We start from the raw sequence: 14,792 nt of genomic DNA, 5'->3' as shown, positions 1-14,792 counted from the left end.
ATCCTTGACAAAGCGTAGCTCTGTGTTTTCAGCTTCCGCTCTACCTCTCCTAGGTGGGCCTTGGCGGTACATTCTGCTGGTTCGAAGAGTGAGCCGTCAGTCTTGGGCCAGATTGCAGTTGATATCAATACATGGATCAGAGAAAACGGGACTCGTGAACCCTGGCAGGGAGTAAGTATATGGTGCATTCCACACTGGCAGCTTCAGCATGTTAGAGACCTAACTTAAAGTCCCTTTAACTTGCCCGATAAGGGGCAAGGTGGCGTCGGAGTGCGTCTTAAAGCTATGATCCGCTATACGGATGCCGACTTACTTTAAGGTAACAGTTACGTTGCCCCTGAAATCGTTGCTCGAAGCGCCGACAAGGAACACAAAGTCACCAGGCTCAACGACGTACTTCATCCTCGCGTTCCACACCCCCAGATCCTGCATCCGCACCTTGATGCTGACCCGCTTGCTCTCCCCAGCCTTCAGAGACACCTTCTCAAAGCCCTTCAATTGAATGTTGGGCACCACAACACTGGCGATCAGATCTTTCACGTACAGCTGTACAACTTCTTGGCCGTCTCTGTCGGACGCATTCTTCACGGTAACGCTGAGAGTGACGGTATCCTTGGCGCTGACCGACTGCTTGTCCACAGCAACATTGCTGTACTCGAAGGCGGAGTAGCTGAGACCGTAGCCGAATTCATACAGCGGTCTCGGGTCGCCCAGGACATACTGGTGACCAAAGACGAGCGTGCCGTTCTCGTGGGCCATGCCGGCGTCGGGGTTGGCGTCGCGGCCCGAGTTCCAGTGATCGTAGTAGATGGGCAGATCGCCGACATAGCGGGGGAAGCTGACAGCGAGCTTGCCGCTGGGGTTGACGTCGCCGAAGAGAACAGACGCCAGGGCGGCGCCTCCTTGCTCGGACGGGTAGAACTGCTGGACGAGGGCGGCGGCATTCTCCGAGATCCACGGCGCCGTGATGGGCTTGCCGGACGAAAAGACGACAACGGTGGGCTTACCCGTCGCAACGATGGCACGTACGAGCGGTTCTTGGGCGCCGACCAAGTCAAGACTGTTGACGTCAACGTGCTCCCCCGTTGTAGCGTTGAGACCCTGCCACAGCTCGTTCTGATCACGAGACCATGTGCCCACCACAACCACAGCAACGTCGGCAGCCTCAGCAGCCGCGATGGCCTCGGCGAATCCGGCCTGCGAGGTCGACCAACGCTCGCAGCCCTTGGCATAGGTGACCGTACCCTGGCTGACAGTTTTGATGCCATCAAGCGGCGTAACACCGCGGGTCGACGAGTTGACGATGACATAATCTCCATAGTTCATGAAGCCATGTGCCATGGGTCCAATAACGGCAACGGAAGCATCCTTGCGCAATGGAAGAACATTGTTGTGATTCTCAAGGAGGACGATGGACTCCGCATCCAGCTTCTGGGCCAAGGCGACGTGGTCGGCAGCATGGATCACCTTGTTCGCTTCCTCGGACGGGAGGCCCGGGAAGGGGGTCTCGAAGAGGCCGAGCTCAAACTTGGCCTTGAGAACGCGCGAGACCGCCGTGTCCACAAGCTTCTCTTTGATCTTGCCGCTGGCCACCAGCGCAGGTATCTCCTGAAAGGAGTAGGAACCGCCTCCCATCTCCACGTCGCCGCCGGCCGGGAGAATGTACTGAACAATGGCAGTTTTGTCGATTGGGTTCGCCGCGCACATCTTGAAGTCCTTGCACAGGCGGTCCGAGGCGCCGGCGTCCGTCATGGTGAAGTACTTGTATCGCCACTCGTCCCGCAGGATGTCGGTGAGCAGATGGGGATCCGACACGGCTGGAATGCCGTCGTAGCTGTGGTAGGCCGTCATGATGGAAAAGGCGCCGCCATCAACGATGGCTCGCTTGTACGAAGGGAGAAATGTGGTGCGCATCTCCCTCTCGCCGCCATGGACCGGCCCCGTGTTGAGGCCCTGTTCTGTCGAGCCAAAGGCGGCAAAGTGCTTGACCATGGCACTGACGCCAGCAGACTGAGCGCCTTTGACGTAGGCATGGGCGAACTCTCCGGCAAGAAACCCGTCCTCGCCGTACGTTTCCTCGACGCGGCCGTGGCGAAGTTCGCGTGCAAGGTCAGCGACGGGAGCAAACAGTTGGTTTACACCAATGGCGCGGGCCTCCTTGGCAATGACGACGGCCATATCTTGCACCAGAGCTGGGTTCCAGGAGCACGCATGGGCAATGGGAGAGTTGAAGATGGTCGCATTGTCTATTATAATTCAGTCAGAAAAGACATTATTTGGATGGCCGGCACGGAGGTGAGCGCGGTTGGGGACTTACGGGCGAGGAATCCATGTATGCCCTCGGTCTGAACGAATGCTGGGATCCCGAGATAGGTCTGGTTCTGGATGTAGTCCTGCGCCTTCTTGATGTGCTCCGAGAGCCATTCATTTGGCACCGGGACGCCGACGTAAAAGGAGTTACCTCGGTATCGGGTGCTCCATTCCAGGCCTGTCTGGTTGAGAGCACCGGTGGTCTCATTCATCCAATTGCGTATGTCGCCTTGCAGGAGCTGGGATGCCTTCTCCTCGATGGTCATCCGGGAGAGCAAGTCGGACACGCGAGCGTCGACTGAGGCCTTTGGGTTCTTGTAGACGGAATCCTTAAGACTGGGGCGTCCCTTGTCGGCAGCAGTGACGGCCGCCGCAAGAAGCAGTGCCGACGACAGAAATCTCATGGTTGTGATCCCGTGTTAGCTGGGAGGGCGGCGTCGAGCGAGTCGGGGAGAAGAGTGCGCGCTGCCTAGCCGAGATCGCCATGGTGAAAGCAATTCTTGTCGAGCTTATGACTGCCCGTGCCAGCATAGCAATCCACTTGGGAGGTGCGAGGTAGCAACAAAGTCGGTAATCATCAGTGCGCCGGTTGGTGCATTGCATCCTACCAAGACTTCCGGATCAAGAAATGCCGTGGTGTCAGTGAACAATCAGGTTCCATCGCGCAGATCTCGGTACCTAGGTCTCCAGCTTGCCCAGCTGGGCTGGCCTCAAACAACCACATTCCATCATGACCCAGTGGTGTGAAGTTGTCCATGCATGACGTCGGTTTGCGAGCTGTGGAGTTGATAGACGGCTCAACCGGGCCTCGATGCCCTTGGGCACAACGGTCATACATCGAAATCTGCAGGTCCTGCGGCCAGAAACTGAAAGAGTGGTTTAAACGCACCACACCCCGCACCAGAACCTCACTAGTGATCGCTCGAGATGGGGTAGGATCGCGTCTCGAGGCGTTCGCGGAATGCAACGCGGGCTGCTTGTGGAGTCGGTGGGGCTCCACTTCCCCACCAAAGCACACTCGGTTTTCTTTGAGCCGAGCCGCCGAGAGCTTTCCTTCCAGGATCACCAAGGACATGGCATGACCGGTGAAAGAAAATCTGCAAAACCCCTCATCGAGAAGCTCGTACAGATCGCCGTATGTGCCCAGAAACCCCACCAACCCTACCCACCATCTGTAAATATCCGAATCTTGGGTTAGTCGCGATGCCAACACCACGGAGACAAGGGCCCACGAAGGATCGAGAGGAATGCCACATGTCAAGCCAGACAACCTGTTATGGCATCTTTGGCCCAATGGAGGCAGCTTGCACTTGAGATCCTGAGAACTCACCACGCAGTCATCGTGTCTATGCCGAGAAAACAGGTTCCAGGCCGACTGCACCGAACCCTTCTCTCCCAGGTTGAGAGTCCGAGACTGTATAGGCACATCGAGTCAGTTCATTGACCATGAGGTTTCGCGACGGTATGTGCATTCGCAACTTTGTCAGAAGATGGCTATCTGATACCCAGCTTTCTAGGACAATGGCTCGTGGCCGAGGGCGTGCGCATCGAGTATGCCGAGGAGGTCTACCGAATAACGCCAACCCCTTCCGGGAAAGGCATTAGCCTGCTGTGCCCAACGCGCAAGATCATGACGCGCGGCGACACCCTGAATCTTGGTACACTCAGCATTGTACGTTGCGATCCTACCCTGGCGAAAGAGGCGAGGTTCATAATCTCATTGTGTCCAGGACATCGAGGCCGCCATCGACGGCGTCATCTCCGTCGAGACTACCCACTGGCAGGGTGCTGTCCGTCGCGGGCCAGACTTCGATCTTTTCCCTGCAGGCCGCCCTGAGGTGAATGCCAAAATCACAACGACCGAGAATGGCACCACGCTCTCCGCCGGGAGCCTCTCGGCAACAGTCAGCGGCAAACCACACGAGTTCGACATCTCGTTCCACCCGACCGACAGCAGGAAGCCGCTGACCACGCTCCTCAACCGGTCTGTTGGCTTGGCCTATACGCCGGCGCCAAGCACGCCCATGCAGTTGGCCGATGTGCGCAACTTCAAGCATTATATCTTCACGCAAACCACACTCAGCGTCGGCGAGTCTGTTCACGGCCTTGGCGAGCGTTTTGGCCCCTTCAACAAGGTCGGCCAAAAGGTGGACTTGTGGAACGCCGATGGCGGCACTTCCTCGGATCAGGCGTACAAAAACATCAGCTTTTGGATGAGCTCTCGCGGGTACGGAGTCTTCATTGACACGCCCGAGCGCGTTGAGCTTGAGATCGGAAGCGAGCGCTGCTGCCGCGTGCAAACCAGCGTCGAAGGGCAGAGGCTCCGCTGGTACATCATCTACGGCCTCTCCCCTCGCGAGATCCTCCGCAGATACTCGATCCTCACGGGTGTGCCGGGCAGTGTGCCCAGCTGGTCCTTTGGCTTGTGGCTTAGCACGTCCTTCACCACCTCGTACGACGAGAAAACCGTCAACAGCTTTCTCGCAGGCATGCAGGCCCGCGACATTCCGGTCGAGGTGTTCCACTTTGACTGCTTCTGGCTCAAGGCCTTCCAGTGGTGCGATTTCGAGTTTGACCAGGACATGTTCCCTGACCCCAAGGGTCAAATCACGCGTCTGAAGGCCGACGGCGTGGTGAAGAAGGTCTGCGTGTGGACGAACCCCTACCTCGGCCAGGCCTCCCCCGTGTTTGCCGAGGCCGCCGCCAAGGGCTATCTGCTGAAGCGCAAGAACGGAGACATCTTCCAGTGGGACTTGTGGCAGACGGGCATGGGCATTGTCGACTTCACCAATCCTGATGCCTGTGCCTGGTTTGTCAGCTGTTTGGAGAGGCTCTTTGACACTGGCGTCGACTCCATCAAGACGGACTTTGGAGAGCGTATCCCGTCTGAGGACGTGCAGTGGTTCGACTCCTCCGTGGACCCCAAGAGGATGCATAACTACTATGCCTTCATCTACAACAAGCTGGTCTACGAAGCCCTGCAGAAACGCTATGGCGCCAACGAGGCCGTCCTGTTCGCCCGCAGTGCGACGGCAGGGACACAGCGATTCCCGCTCACTTGGGGCGGGGACTGTGAGTCGACGCCCGAGGCCATGGCCGAGTCCCTCCGTGGCGGATTGTCCCTGGGATTGTCCGGCTTCGCTTTCTGGAGCGTCGACATTGGCGGTTTCGAAGGCTACCCGCCGCCCTGGATCTACAAGCGCTGGGTCGCCTTTGGCCTGCTCTGTTCACACTCGCGTTTGCACGGCTCCAACTCATACCGTGTGCCCTGGACCGTGGATGACGACGACCAGTCGGAGGAGGGGTGCTCGGCCACCCTCCGCAAGTGGACGCACCTCAAGGCCCGGCTCATGCCCTATCTGTTCTCGCAGGCCCAGGACTGCGTGAAGAACGGCATTCCGCTCAGTCTTAGGGCAATGTGCATCGAGTTCCCCGAGGACCCGACTGCATGGACCCTCGACCGCCAGTTCATGCTCGGCGATAGTCTCCTTGTCGCACCCGTGTTTGAGGAGGATGGCACAGTTCAATTCTATCTGCCCAACGGAAAGTGGACAAATTTCTTCACCGGAGAGGTGAAGAGCGGCCCCGGCTGGTTCACCGAGACCCACTCATTCGGCTCTTTGCCACTGTATGTCCGCCAAAACACGCTTCTGGTCTTGGGGAAGGAGGGCGAGAAGAGGACTGTCTACGACTACACAACCGATGTGGAGGTGAGAAGTTACTTTGCCAGCGAGGGCGCCGCCGCTGTCCTGGTTGACAGCGAGGGAAAGAGAGTCGGCATCCTGGAGGTCAAGGATGGACAGGTCGTGGGGAAGGACGTCTTGAAGGGCAACTCGGTCATCACTGTCGTGAGCGAGTGAGGCACTTGGGTCGACGTGTCTAGCATGAACAGACGTTAGGAGTCTACTTAGGTTTAGTGCTCACGACTTCCCAGTTATCTGCGAACATGGACCCCACGCACCCCTGAAAGTCCTTGGAACATACAATGTATGCGAGTCGAGATGCGCTTCCAAACGCAGCACTCAAATTCCCAGAGAGCCACTGTCTCCGAACTGATCCTCTGATGTCATCGCTGTACAGACAAGCGATTAAGACATGTCCCTGGGGCATGTCCCTGAGGCCTGTACTGGAGGTGGGGGTCATTCGGGCCGGACTCCCGAACCATCGGCAAGGACGGCATTCAGGGATTGGAGCTGGGAACGTCCTGGGGCAAGCTCAATTCCTGGTTTACATTGGATCGGCAACGGCGTAATCACAGAGCTGAGTGGATTTGGACTGTCTCATATCTCGTCCTCAGCATTGAACTTGGTTGCGACCTGTCCTCCAGCTAAAGGCAAAGAGCTTGTCTCCCGTCCCATCGGATATGGGACTCCAGGATCCGGGAGTACCCCAGTCTTGACCACGGCCCGACCCAAGCCGATATCCATTTCAAGAAATCAGGCCGAAGGATCAAGCTTCTCGGATTTCTCTACACCGAGGAAGAGCCACCCAAGCTCACCCTCACCAACGGCCAACCCCACTCGTCAGCACCGCGATCTCCGGGAGCACACCCAATTGGCGGCATTCAACGACGCACAAATCACATGAAGCGCAACTTCAACCGCTGTTTTTAACCATCAGCAGAGAGAAAATCTTGAGTACGAGGAATCCACCCAAAGGATCCCTCAACCCAAACGGTGGCATGTGTAGGGCACTAATACCGAAATGTTGGACGTGGAACAGTCTTGCAAGACTTGGGATCCGGGGGAAGTAGGCCTGGGTTGCGAGGTGAGCCCATGCTGCACGTGGCGCTGAATAAATACAAGTGTCATGTCCATCTACACTAAAGTCATCCCAAATACGTGCCCATTCCGACGCTAGAGAGCCTGACGGAGAGACTGGAGAGGTAGCAGTCATGGGTAAAGCGTTCAACATCTCCCTTGCGGCCTTCGCCGCTACCGGGTTTGTCTTCCCCAACACCAAGCTTCGTGCAGTCTGCAAAGTAGCCATGCTTACACTGGGAGCGCGGCAGGTCGTTCCTCTTCGGGTATGACTCGGGCGTCATGACCGATGTTATCGCATCCGAGAACTTCCTCGAGTACTTCCACACCGACAAAGGCAGCGCCATCATCGGCGCCATCAACAGCACCTTCTCGGGAGGAGCCGTCTTTGGGTCGTTAATGGGAGGTCTCACCATGGACAGGTTCGGGCGCAGGAAGACCATCATGATCGGGGCGCTCATTGCCCTCGTCGGCTCCATTCTGCAGGCCGCCGCGCAGAATCTTGCCATGATCCTCGTGGGCCGAATCATTGCCGGGTGGGCGGTAGGGCTGCTGAGCATGTCGGTCCCAGTTTATCAGTCAGAGTGTGCCCATCCTAGGATTCGGGGTCTGATTGTCGGCCTGGCCCAGCAGATGATCGGCGTGGGCTTCATTGTGTAAGTCTTGTGCCGCCCAGCATCGCGAAGTGCCCAGAGCCGTTGGATTGAATACTGACCATCCCGAAGGTCCACTTGGGTCGGATACGGATCCGCGCATGCCTATGGCAGCCTAGGCCAGTTCCAGTGGAGGTTTCCCCTTGCCTTCCAGGCCGCTCCCGCCCTGATGCTTGTCTGCGGCATCATGTTCTTCCCCGAGTCTCCCCGCCACCTCATGGAGAAAGACCGCGAGGACGAGGCGATGCGTGTCATTCGGAAATTGCACTTCGACGGCACCAATGAGGACTGGATTCAGAAGGAGTTCCATGAAATCAAAACCACCATTGCCGCCGAGAAGGCCATGACAATTCCGGGTTGGCGCATCATGTTTACCGTGCCACAGTGGCGGACCCGTCTCATGCATGGTGTTGCGGTCCAGGTTTTCACCCAATTCACCGGCATCAACGTGATCGGGTGCGTGGAAGAGCTTGTACCTTGTGAGGAAGTGATACTAATCTTGTCTCCAACAGTTACTACCAGACCCAAATGTACGAAGCCCTCGGCATCGTCGGGAACAGGGCGTTGCTGGTCGCCGGCATCTACAACTGCGTTGGTCCGCTGGCCAACTTGATCTTCATCACCTTGATGATCGACCGGGTTGGCCGCCGCCGCCCTCTCCTCTGGGGAACAGCCGCCATTGCCATTGCCCTCATCTGCGAGTCCGCCATCAACAGCCGGATCGACAAGGCGAACCCGGATCACGGACTCTCTATCGGTGGCGTCTTCTTCATCTTTTGCGTCACCGTCATCTTCTCCTGGTCTTGGGGCCCCATCTCGTGGGTGTACATGTCCGAGGTCATGCCTATGCAGATTCGTGCCCGCGGCAACGCCTTCGCGACGGGTATCGGCAACTGGCTTGTCTCGACCTTCTGGGCACAAGTGTCCCCAATTGCGCTTAAAGAGCTCGAGTGGAAGTTCTACTTTCTGTTTGTCGCCTGGGACATCCTCGTCACCATCCCTGTTGTCTTCTTCTTCTTCAAAGAGACAAAGCAGATGTCTTTGGAGGAGATTGATCTTCTCTTTGGGGAACGATCCCTAGGTGCTCTCCCTAAAGACCTCGACAAGGGTGATATTATTCAAGCAGAAGCGCACGGGGTTGATGAGAAATCAGCCTAAAATGACAGCTGGGCTAGCTTGTTGCTAGGGTGGGGTGTTAGGACACGAGTTAGCAAGTCTGCCTGAATGAATCGATTCGGTTGACATCTTTCTAAACTTTACCTCTATTTTCTTTCTCTGTGCCGTTTGCTGGTGTCTGTCTAGCCCAAGTCAAGTCAAGCTTGCGGTTCTTCCTGTTGGTCTCGTGGAAACCTTGAGGCTAACAGGATCACGCTACCCGCAGCCTCTTGCTTGAAAACCGCTGACATTTACCCGGTTGCCTCTTTCAGGCTGCATTGATGGACGCTTGAACTACCTTAGGCTGACGGATTACCACTCAGGTACTTTCACATGGTTAGACTACCCCTCCCAAGCGGCCGGGTCAGGATTGGCATCAAGCTCATTAGTACAGCTTCGGTGACTGACATGCCTATTTTAGTAACTCTTGCCCCTCTCGAAGGAATCTCGTCATCCTGGTAGTCATCACGAATCCGGGGAAGAGTGTCAGGCGGGATGTTACCTTAGATCGCGAATCGAATTCACCTGCGGGCCCGATTGGCGCGCCTTACCCCAGGTCGACGCGCTCAATTTAGCCTCATTGTTGCCCCTGGTTTATGACTTTTCCCTATGCAGTCGACCGGCAATGACCTCGGCTTGTGATCTATGATGGAAGCGGAGGACTTCAAGCTGAAGCTGAAATTGAACCATGAGACTCAGCACATGATTGCAACAGTACATAAGCCTGGACGTAGCTCGGAGAGGTGCTGCCGTCCATCAATGTGACCAACAGCGCCGACAATCTGGAGAACACACAGAACTGGCAACCATGCGTTTATCACTCCCAACAATATTCTCTTTTGCTGTGGCCAGCGCGGCCTTGCCTCAGCCTCATGGACCCCCGGACCCAGACAGCCCCAAGCCTTTCAGTACCTTCAGCAACCGCGTCATCTGGACTCCGCCGAAAGGAGGCCGAGCCATGTACCCGCGTCATGCCGAGCTTCGAGACGGCACTCTCCTGGTCACTGCCAACGTTTTTGGACTTACCGGCGGCCCTGGGAACCTTCCCATCTTTCCCATCTTCGAAAGCAAGGACGGCGGTGTGACCTTTCAATGGATCTCCAACCTCACGGACCAGGTCAACGGTTGGGGCATGGTCGCCCAGCCCGCCCTCTATGAGCTGCGGAAGCCCCTTGGGGGATTCAAGTCCGGCACCATCTTGGCGTCGGGCAACAGCTGGAGCAACAATGGAACGCGGATCGACTTGTACGCCAGCACAGACAAGGCAAGAACCTGGCAATTTGTGAGCCATGTCGCCGCGGGTGGTCGGCCAAACACGACCAACGGCGCGACACCTGTGTGGGAGCCGTTCTTACTGTACGTTTGTCGCATTTTTATGTTTTTCTTGTACCTCCTCTTCCTCCTCACGCTCCTTCCATTTTTTCCTCTTGATTTTTCCGTTGTTCACATTATCATCGTCTTCTTTCTCCGTCCTCCTGTCCCTGTTCCTTTATGTGCCTGTCTTCCTTATCTTCCACCTGCATCCACTCCCTCCTCCACTTCATATCCGTCTGCTGCTTCAGGTCAGAAATCTTCTTTATCATAATCATCTTCTTCGTGCTTTCCATGTCAAGATGAATTAGCGTTACTAAGATTCTGTCAGCGCTTACGAGGACGAGCTCATCGTGTATTATTCCGACCAACGCGATCCTAAGCACGGCCAAAAGCTTGCCCACCAGCGTTCGCGCGATCTGAAAACCTGGGGCCCCGTCGTCAACGATGTCGCCTACGACGAGTATCTGGCCCGCCCGGGCATGACCGTGGTCGCCTACATCCCGCCCCTCAAGAAGTGGATCCTTGTAAGAAGCCTGTCTGTGCAGCCCTCTAATCGTGCCATGGCTTATCCTGAACTGCAAGGTTTACGAACTCCCTGTCGGTAACTCAAGTTCCCACGGCGTCAACTACCCTGTTCATTACCGGTTGGCCGACGATCCAAGAAAGTTTGACTCGGCTGAGCATATCCCGATTGTCATCAACACCAAGAACGGTACCGTGGCGCCAAATGCTTCGCCTTATGTCGTCTGGTCTCCCGTGGGAGGACCGAAGGGAACCATCGTCGTGTCGGACGCTGATCGCAGCGCAGTTTATGTCAACACCGCTGGGGCCGATCCGGACAAGTGGGAGATCAAGGAAGTCGGCCAACCCGAGGCTTACAGCCGCGCGCTCCATGTCTTTGAGAAGAGGCCGGAGCATCTCATGGTCCTGGGCGGTGATACCTTTGACGGAAACGGTGTTGGGGCCTTGGTCAATAGTGTGTTGGACGTCAGAAAGGTGCTGGATGGAGACTGGAAGCCTGAGCCAGACCCAAAGCCGCCTGCATGCAAGGCGGCTTGATATTGCGAGGTCTCTGCTCCGTGATCTGTCCCGAACATGCCAATCTACATCATGTGTGAGCTTAAGTGTGCGAATTCGGAGAGGTTTTGAATGGCTTGGCGAATCGGAGATCAGTATACTCTGTCTCTTACGTTATGTGAATACGGATAGTTGCCGCAAGGCTTCAACATGTGTACGCACTTTGAGGCAAAGAGCAGTTTGAAACTCTTAGGAGGGAAGGGAATCGAGTCCCCATAACTTGGATCGCAGCCTGGTCAATTCGACCTCAAACCCTTTCCATCGCCGGCATCAAGTTACCTACCATAATCCCCCCCCAAAGCGGCATCAACGGCTGTACACCCGTTGGGCGGTGTCATTCTGGACATTCTCGACCGCCTCCGTCCCGGTCGCCTGCGCACGCTTGCCTTCCATCATCATCTCTTCTCCCCGCGCCGCATGGTTGGCGCCGCCAAACAGGGCGTCGATTTCCTCCAGCGGAACCTGCTTGGTCTCGGGTATGAAGAAGTAGACAAACGCGGCCAGCAGCAAATTGATGCCCGCAAACATGTAGAATGCGTAGAAGCCGCAGTTGTTGAGAAATATGGGGAAGAACTGCTGGAAGATGGCGTTGGCGACGTTCTGCACCTGCGAGCACATGCCCACAGCCTGGCCTCGGATGTTCATACTCCAGATCTCGCTGGTGAAGATCCAGACGGTCGCGCCCCACGATGGTTTGTCTGTGGCGGGATCGGTTAGCGTACCTGGGGTTGGTGAAGATATACTTAGAACTACCCACAGAAGAAGATGAACAAGAACAGCAGGAAGACGATTGAGATGCCGACAGATGTTGTCTTGGCGCCGCCAGGGGATGGCGTTTCCGTCTCGACGGCAGCGACGATGACCATGCAGACGCCCATGCCGACACCGCCGGCCATGAGCAGATATTTGCGCCCAAAACGATCGATGATCCAGATAGCGTTGAGAGTGAAGATGATGCCAAACGTGGCGTTGAGAGCATTGATGAGCGCGATCTGGCCCGAGCTGGTGAAGACCTTTTGGTAGATCTTGGTCGAGTAGGTGTTGAGCGTGCCCTGGCCCGTCAGCTGCTGACCGGCATTGAGGATCGAGCAGAGCAGGAGACGCTTTCGGAGGGATGGGTCTTTCCAGAGTGCCGAGTAGCTGCCCGAGATAGCTTCCTTCTCGTAGTCGATTGCTTCCCGGATCCTCAGCAGCTCCTCCTCGACCTCCTCGGGCGTTGCTCTGACTTTCAGGAGTGCATTCCGCGCCTTCTCGATATTGTTGCCTCGTTGAATGAACCTGTCTGGTCAGTCCGACCATCCCGGGGAGTCGTGGGGCGAGACTTACCACCGCGGTGACCCAGGAATTGTCGGGAGAAGGCACAGAATGATGACGGGGACAAGGAGCTGGAATATGACCACCATCTTCCAGTCCCATTCACCCAAGTTTTGCTTATGCTGTGTACAACCGTAGTTGACCCAGAAGCAGATGAAGGATCCGACCGAATAGAATGTTTGCCAAAATGTCATGATCTTGCCGCGAATTTCGGGCGGCGCCAGCTCACCGATGTAGATGGGACCCGCAGCTAGGAGCAATAATCGTCAGCCGTTTTGTCCTTTGGAAATCACAGGGTCGGTGGTCCGCACTCAAGGCAATCCCCTGGCCAATACCGATGATGCAGCGGCCAGCCAAGAAACACGCGATGTTGTGTCGCGGAGAGAAGGTCTGCATGAAGGTGGCACCAATCACCAAGACGCACCCCGTGGCCATGCCGACCTTTCGCCCCAGGTAGTCGGCCACGGGGCCGCCGAGAAAGAAGCCTCCAAAGATGGCACCGACTGTGTAGGCCGTATTTACCGCTCCGATCGTGTTAGGGTCCGGGTCGTTGAAATAGGCGACCCAGTTCTTGGAGCCTTGGACAGAGTTGTAGACGGACGCATCGTAGCCGTACAAGACCATGCATGCCGCCGCGACAAGGGAAATGTACCTGGGGGAAGAACTAAGCTTTAGCCAAGCGTTGAAACGACGGGAATGCGCACCAATTGAAGAGTCTTGTCGAGCCAAAATCGAGTCCCATGGTGGTGTGTCGCTCTTGGCTGCAGGCCAAGAATCTCGCACGGACAAAATCACAAAGACACGGCAGTTCAGGAGATGGCGTTTCTTGGTACGGATCGCCAAGACGGGAAGGGGAAGGCTCATATATCAAACCAAACATTTGACCACACAGTCCTTCTCCTAGACTTCCTTGTGTCCTCCAGGCACGCTGGTCCCCACTCCCCGTGAAGCAACAGATAGTCATGGACCGAATCTTGAGCCCGGACATGCCGACCGGTGGAGTCTTGGGTGCGGGGTGGGCAACAAAAGGCCTGTCACTCCGCCTTCTGAGGACCCCATGGGGCAGAAGACCGCGATTGGATTCGAGGAAATTCGAGGCGTGCTGACGATGTTTGTTTATCACTTTATCTTCCACGAATCGGCGACGTCTCGAGCCCACTCAATGACACACGTTCAGGGAACAGCCTTAGAAGCCCTGCAGTTTGCGTTGCAGCAACCCCAGATCTCGAGTCAGGTTGCGCGTTGTACGTTGCTCCTATTGGCTGTCCCTCCCAACGTGGCATGAGCTACGTTAAGATGAACTTGAAAAGCTGAAATCAAGGTGTCGATGTTGAGCAGTTAGTAGTGTAATGAAACAACCCACGGACGTGTCGTTGAACACTAGCCGTAGGGCTAAGAGCTGTCGTTCTGAAACGAATTAGGAGCTACAGTAACATAACCCCGACTCGTTTACGCTCTGAGCCCACCAAACCTTCTCCCGAGTCCCGTCTTTACTCTGTCACTGCACTTTTCCCCCATCTCAACCCTTCTCGCTCCATCATCCAAGGCAAGGGAAGCGTCGCCAGACGCAGCACCGCAAACACTACAAAGCACCAACCTGGCCCGGGTGACCTAAGCATGACGTCCAGCGCTGCTAAGCCCCCAGCTGCAAGCTCGCATCGAGAGAAGTTATTGAGAGCCTGAATGGGCAGACGGATTGCTAGGGTGTAGGTCGACAAGCAACGCTTTGAGTGACTGTTCCCTGTCATTAGTTGGAGAAATAAGAGAAAAAAACAGAAGAAAATAAAAATTGAAAAAAGACCCAACTGGGAATGACTGTACTGTGAAGTTAACCTGGTTTGTAAATCCGATGAGGAACTGTAACGCCAGCGGGACGGCAAGATGCTTATCTATTATTATTCTTATTCCTACACCGCTGTCCCCTAGGGCGTGTCGGATTTTCAACACCTATACTATACAGGAAAACCGCCCCCTCGTGGGCCGGGTGAAAATCCCATATCGACAATCAAGGAAACGATCAGTGTATGATCCTGGAAATACAAAGTGAGAAAGCCTCTTAGCCTTCGAAGGAAAGGGATATCAACCGCGAGCTCCAGCTCCAGCCTCCTGGACAAACTGTACATCGGCAGTTTCCCCGAGTCCATCAGCCAGTCCAGGATCCTCCCCGTTAGCCGTGCAGCTTTGGGACTGATTCCCTGTAGGACAGAAT

General features: G+C 55.9%; 5 protein-coding genes across 5 annotated transcripts; 3 read left to right on the top strand and 2 right to left on the bottom strand.

The window, feature by feature from the left end:
* Positions 1-63: 63 nt before the first annotated feature.
* Positions 64-3,074, bottom strand: N657DRAFT_624953 (glycoside hydrolase family 3 protein). Its single transcript, XM_062790733.1, has 3 exons — positions 2,989-3,074; positions 2,318-2,923; positions 64-2,246 (listed from the first exon to the last, which is right to left on the bottom strand). The coding sequence occupies exons 2-3, from the start codon at positions 2,712-2,714 to the stop codon at positions 310-312; spliced, it is 2,334 nt and encodes a 777-aa protein (XP_062644222.1). The 5' UTR covers positions 2,715-2,923; positions 2,989-3,074; the 3' UTR covers positions 64-309.
* Positions 3,075-3,396: 322 nt separating this feature from the next.
* Positions 3,397-6,436, top strand: N657DRAFT_674141 (glycoside hydrolase family 31 protein). Its single transcript, XM_062795727.1, has 3 exons — positions 3,397-3,772; positions 3,828-3,982; positions 4,041-6,436. Exons 1-3 carry the CDS (start codon positions 3,757-3,759, stop codon positions 6,168-6,170), a joined length of 2,301 nt encoding a protein of 766 aa, XP_062644221.1. The 5' UTR covers positions 3,397-3,756; the 3' UTR covers positions 6,171-6,436.
* Positions 6,437-7,204: 768 nt separating this feature from the next.
* N657DRAFT_658378 (MFS sugar transporter-like protein) lies at positions 7,205-8,881 on the top strand (the record flags this gene model as incomplete). Its single annotated transcript, XM_062794890.1, has 4 exons — positions 7,205-7,251; positions 7,322-7,726; positions 7,796-8,179; positions 8,236-8,881. 4 exons carry the CDS (start codon positions 7,205-7,207, stop codon positions 8,879-8,881), a joined length of 1,482 nt encoding a protein of 493 aa, XP_062644220.1.
* A 546-nt stretch (positions 8,882-9,427) lies between these two features.
* On the top strand, positions 9,428-11,529 carry N657DRAFT_648942 (glycoside hydrolase family 93 protein). Its single transcript, XM_062793624.1, has 3 exons — positions 9,428-10,234; positions 10,521-10,716; positions 10,775-11,529. The coding sequence occupies exons 1-3, from the start codon at positions 9,687-9,689 to the stop codon at positions 11,249-11,251; spliced, it is 1,221 nt and encodes a 406-aa protein (XP_062644219.1). The 5' UTR covers positions 9,428-9,686; the 3' UTR covers positions 11,252-11,529.
* A 46-nt stretch (positions 11,530-11,575) lies between these two features.
* Positions 11,576-13,325, bottom strand: N657DRAFT_579701 (general substrate transporter; the record flags this gene model as incomplete). Its single annotated transcript, XM_062789414.1, has 5 exons — positions 11,576-11,967; positions 12,027-12,547; positions 12,596-12,833; positions 12,895-13,235; positions 13,273-13,325. The coding sequence occupies 5 exons, from the start codon at positions 13,323-13,325 to the stop codon at positions 11,576-11,578; spliced, it is 1,545 nt and encodes a 514-aa protein (XP_062644218.1).
* Between the last annotated feature and the right edge of the window lie 1,467 nt (positions 13,326-14,792).

This window comes from Parathielavia appendiculata, assembly GCF_033297405.1.
Source record: "Parathielavia appendiculata strain CBS 731.68 unplaced genomic scaffold N657scaffold_16, whole genome shotgun sequence".
NCBI classification, from domain to species: Eukaryota; Fungi; Ascomycota; class Sordariomycetes; order Sordariales; family Chaetomiaceae; genus Parathielavia; species Parathielavia appendiculata.
The sequence above is the reverse complement of the archived record's forward strand: the minus strand, read 5'-3'. Positions and strand labels throughout refer to the sequence as shown.

What these genes read in the sequence shown, in the direction of transcription:
- N657DRAFT_674141 (XM_062795727.1), top strand. An exon ending in ATCTTGGTACACTCAGCATT is followed by an intron (nt 3,983 to 4,040) that starts GTACGTTGCGAT and finishes CATTGTGTCCAG; the next exon opens with GACATCGAGGCCGCCATCGA.
- N657DRAFT_648942 (XM_062793624.1), top strand. Translation starts at nt 9,687, where the DNA reads ATGCGTTTATCACTCCCAACAATATTCTCTTTTGCTGTGGCCAGCGCG. An exon ending in GTGTGGGAGCCGTTCTTACT is followed by an intron (nt 10,235 to 10,520) that starts GTACGTTTGTCG and finishes AGATTCTGTCAG; the next exon opens with CGCTTACGAGGACGAGCTCA. An exon ending in CCCTCAAGAAGTGGATCCTT is followed by an intron (nt 10,717 to 10,774) that starts GTAAGAAGCCTG and finishes CTGAACTGCAAG; the next exon opens with GTTTACGAACTCCCTGTCGG.
- N657DRAFT_624953 (XM_062790733.1), bottom strand. Translation starts at nt 2,714, where the DNA reads ATGAGATTTCTGTCGTCGGCACTGCTTCTTGCGGCGGCCGTCACTGCT. An exon ending in CATACATGGATTCCTCGCCC is followed by an intron (nt 2,247 to 2,317) that starts GTAAGTCCCCAA and finishes GAATTATAATAG; the next exon opens with ACAATGCGACCATCTTCAAC.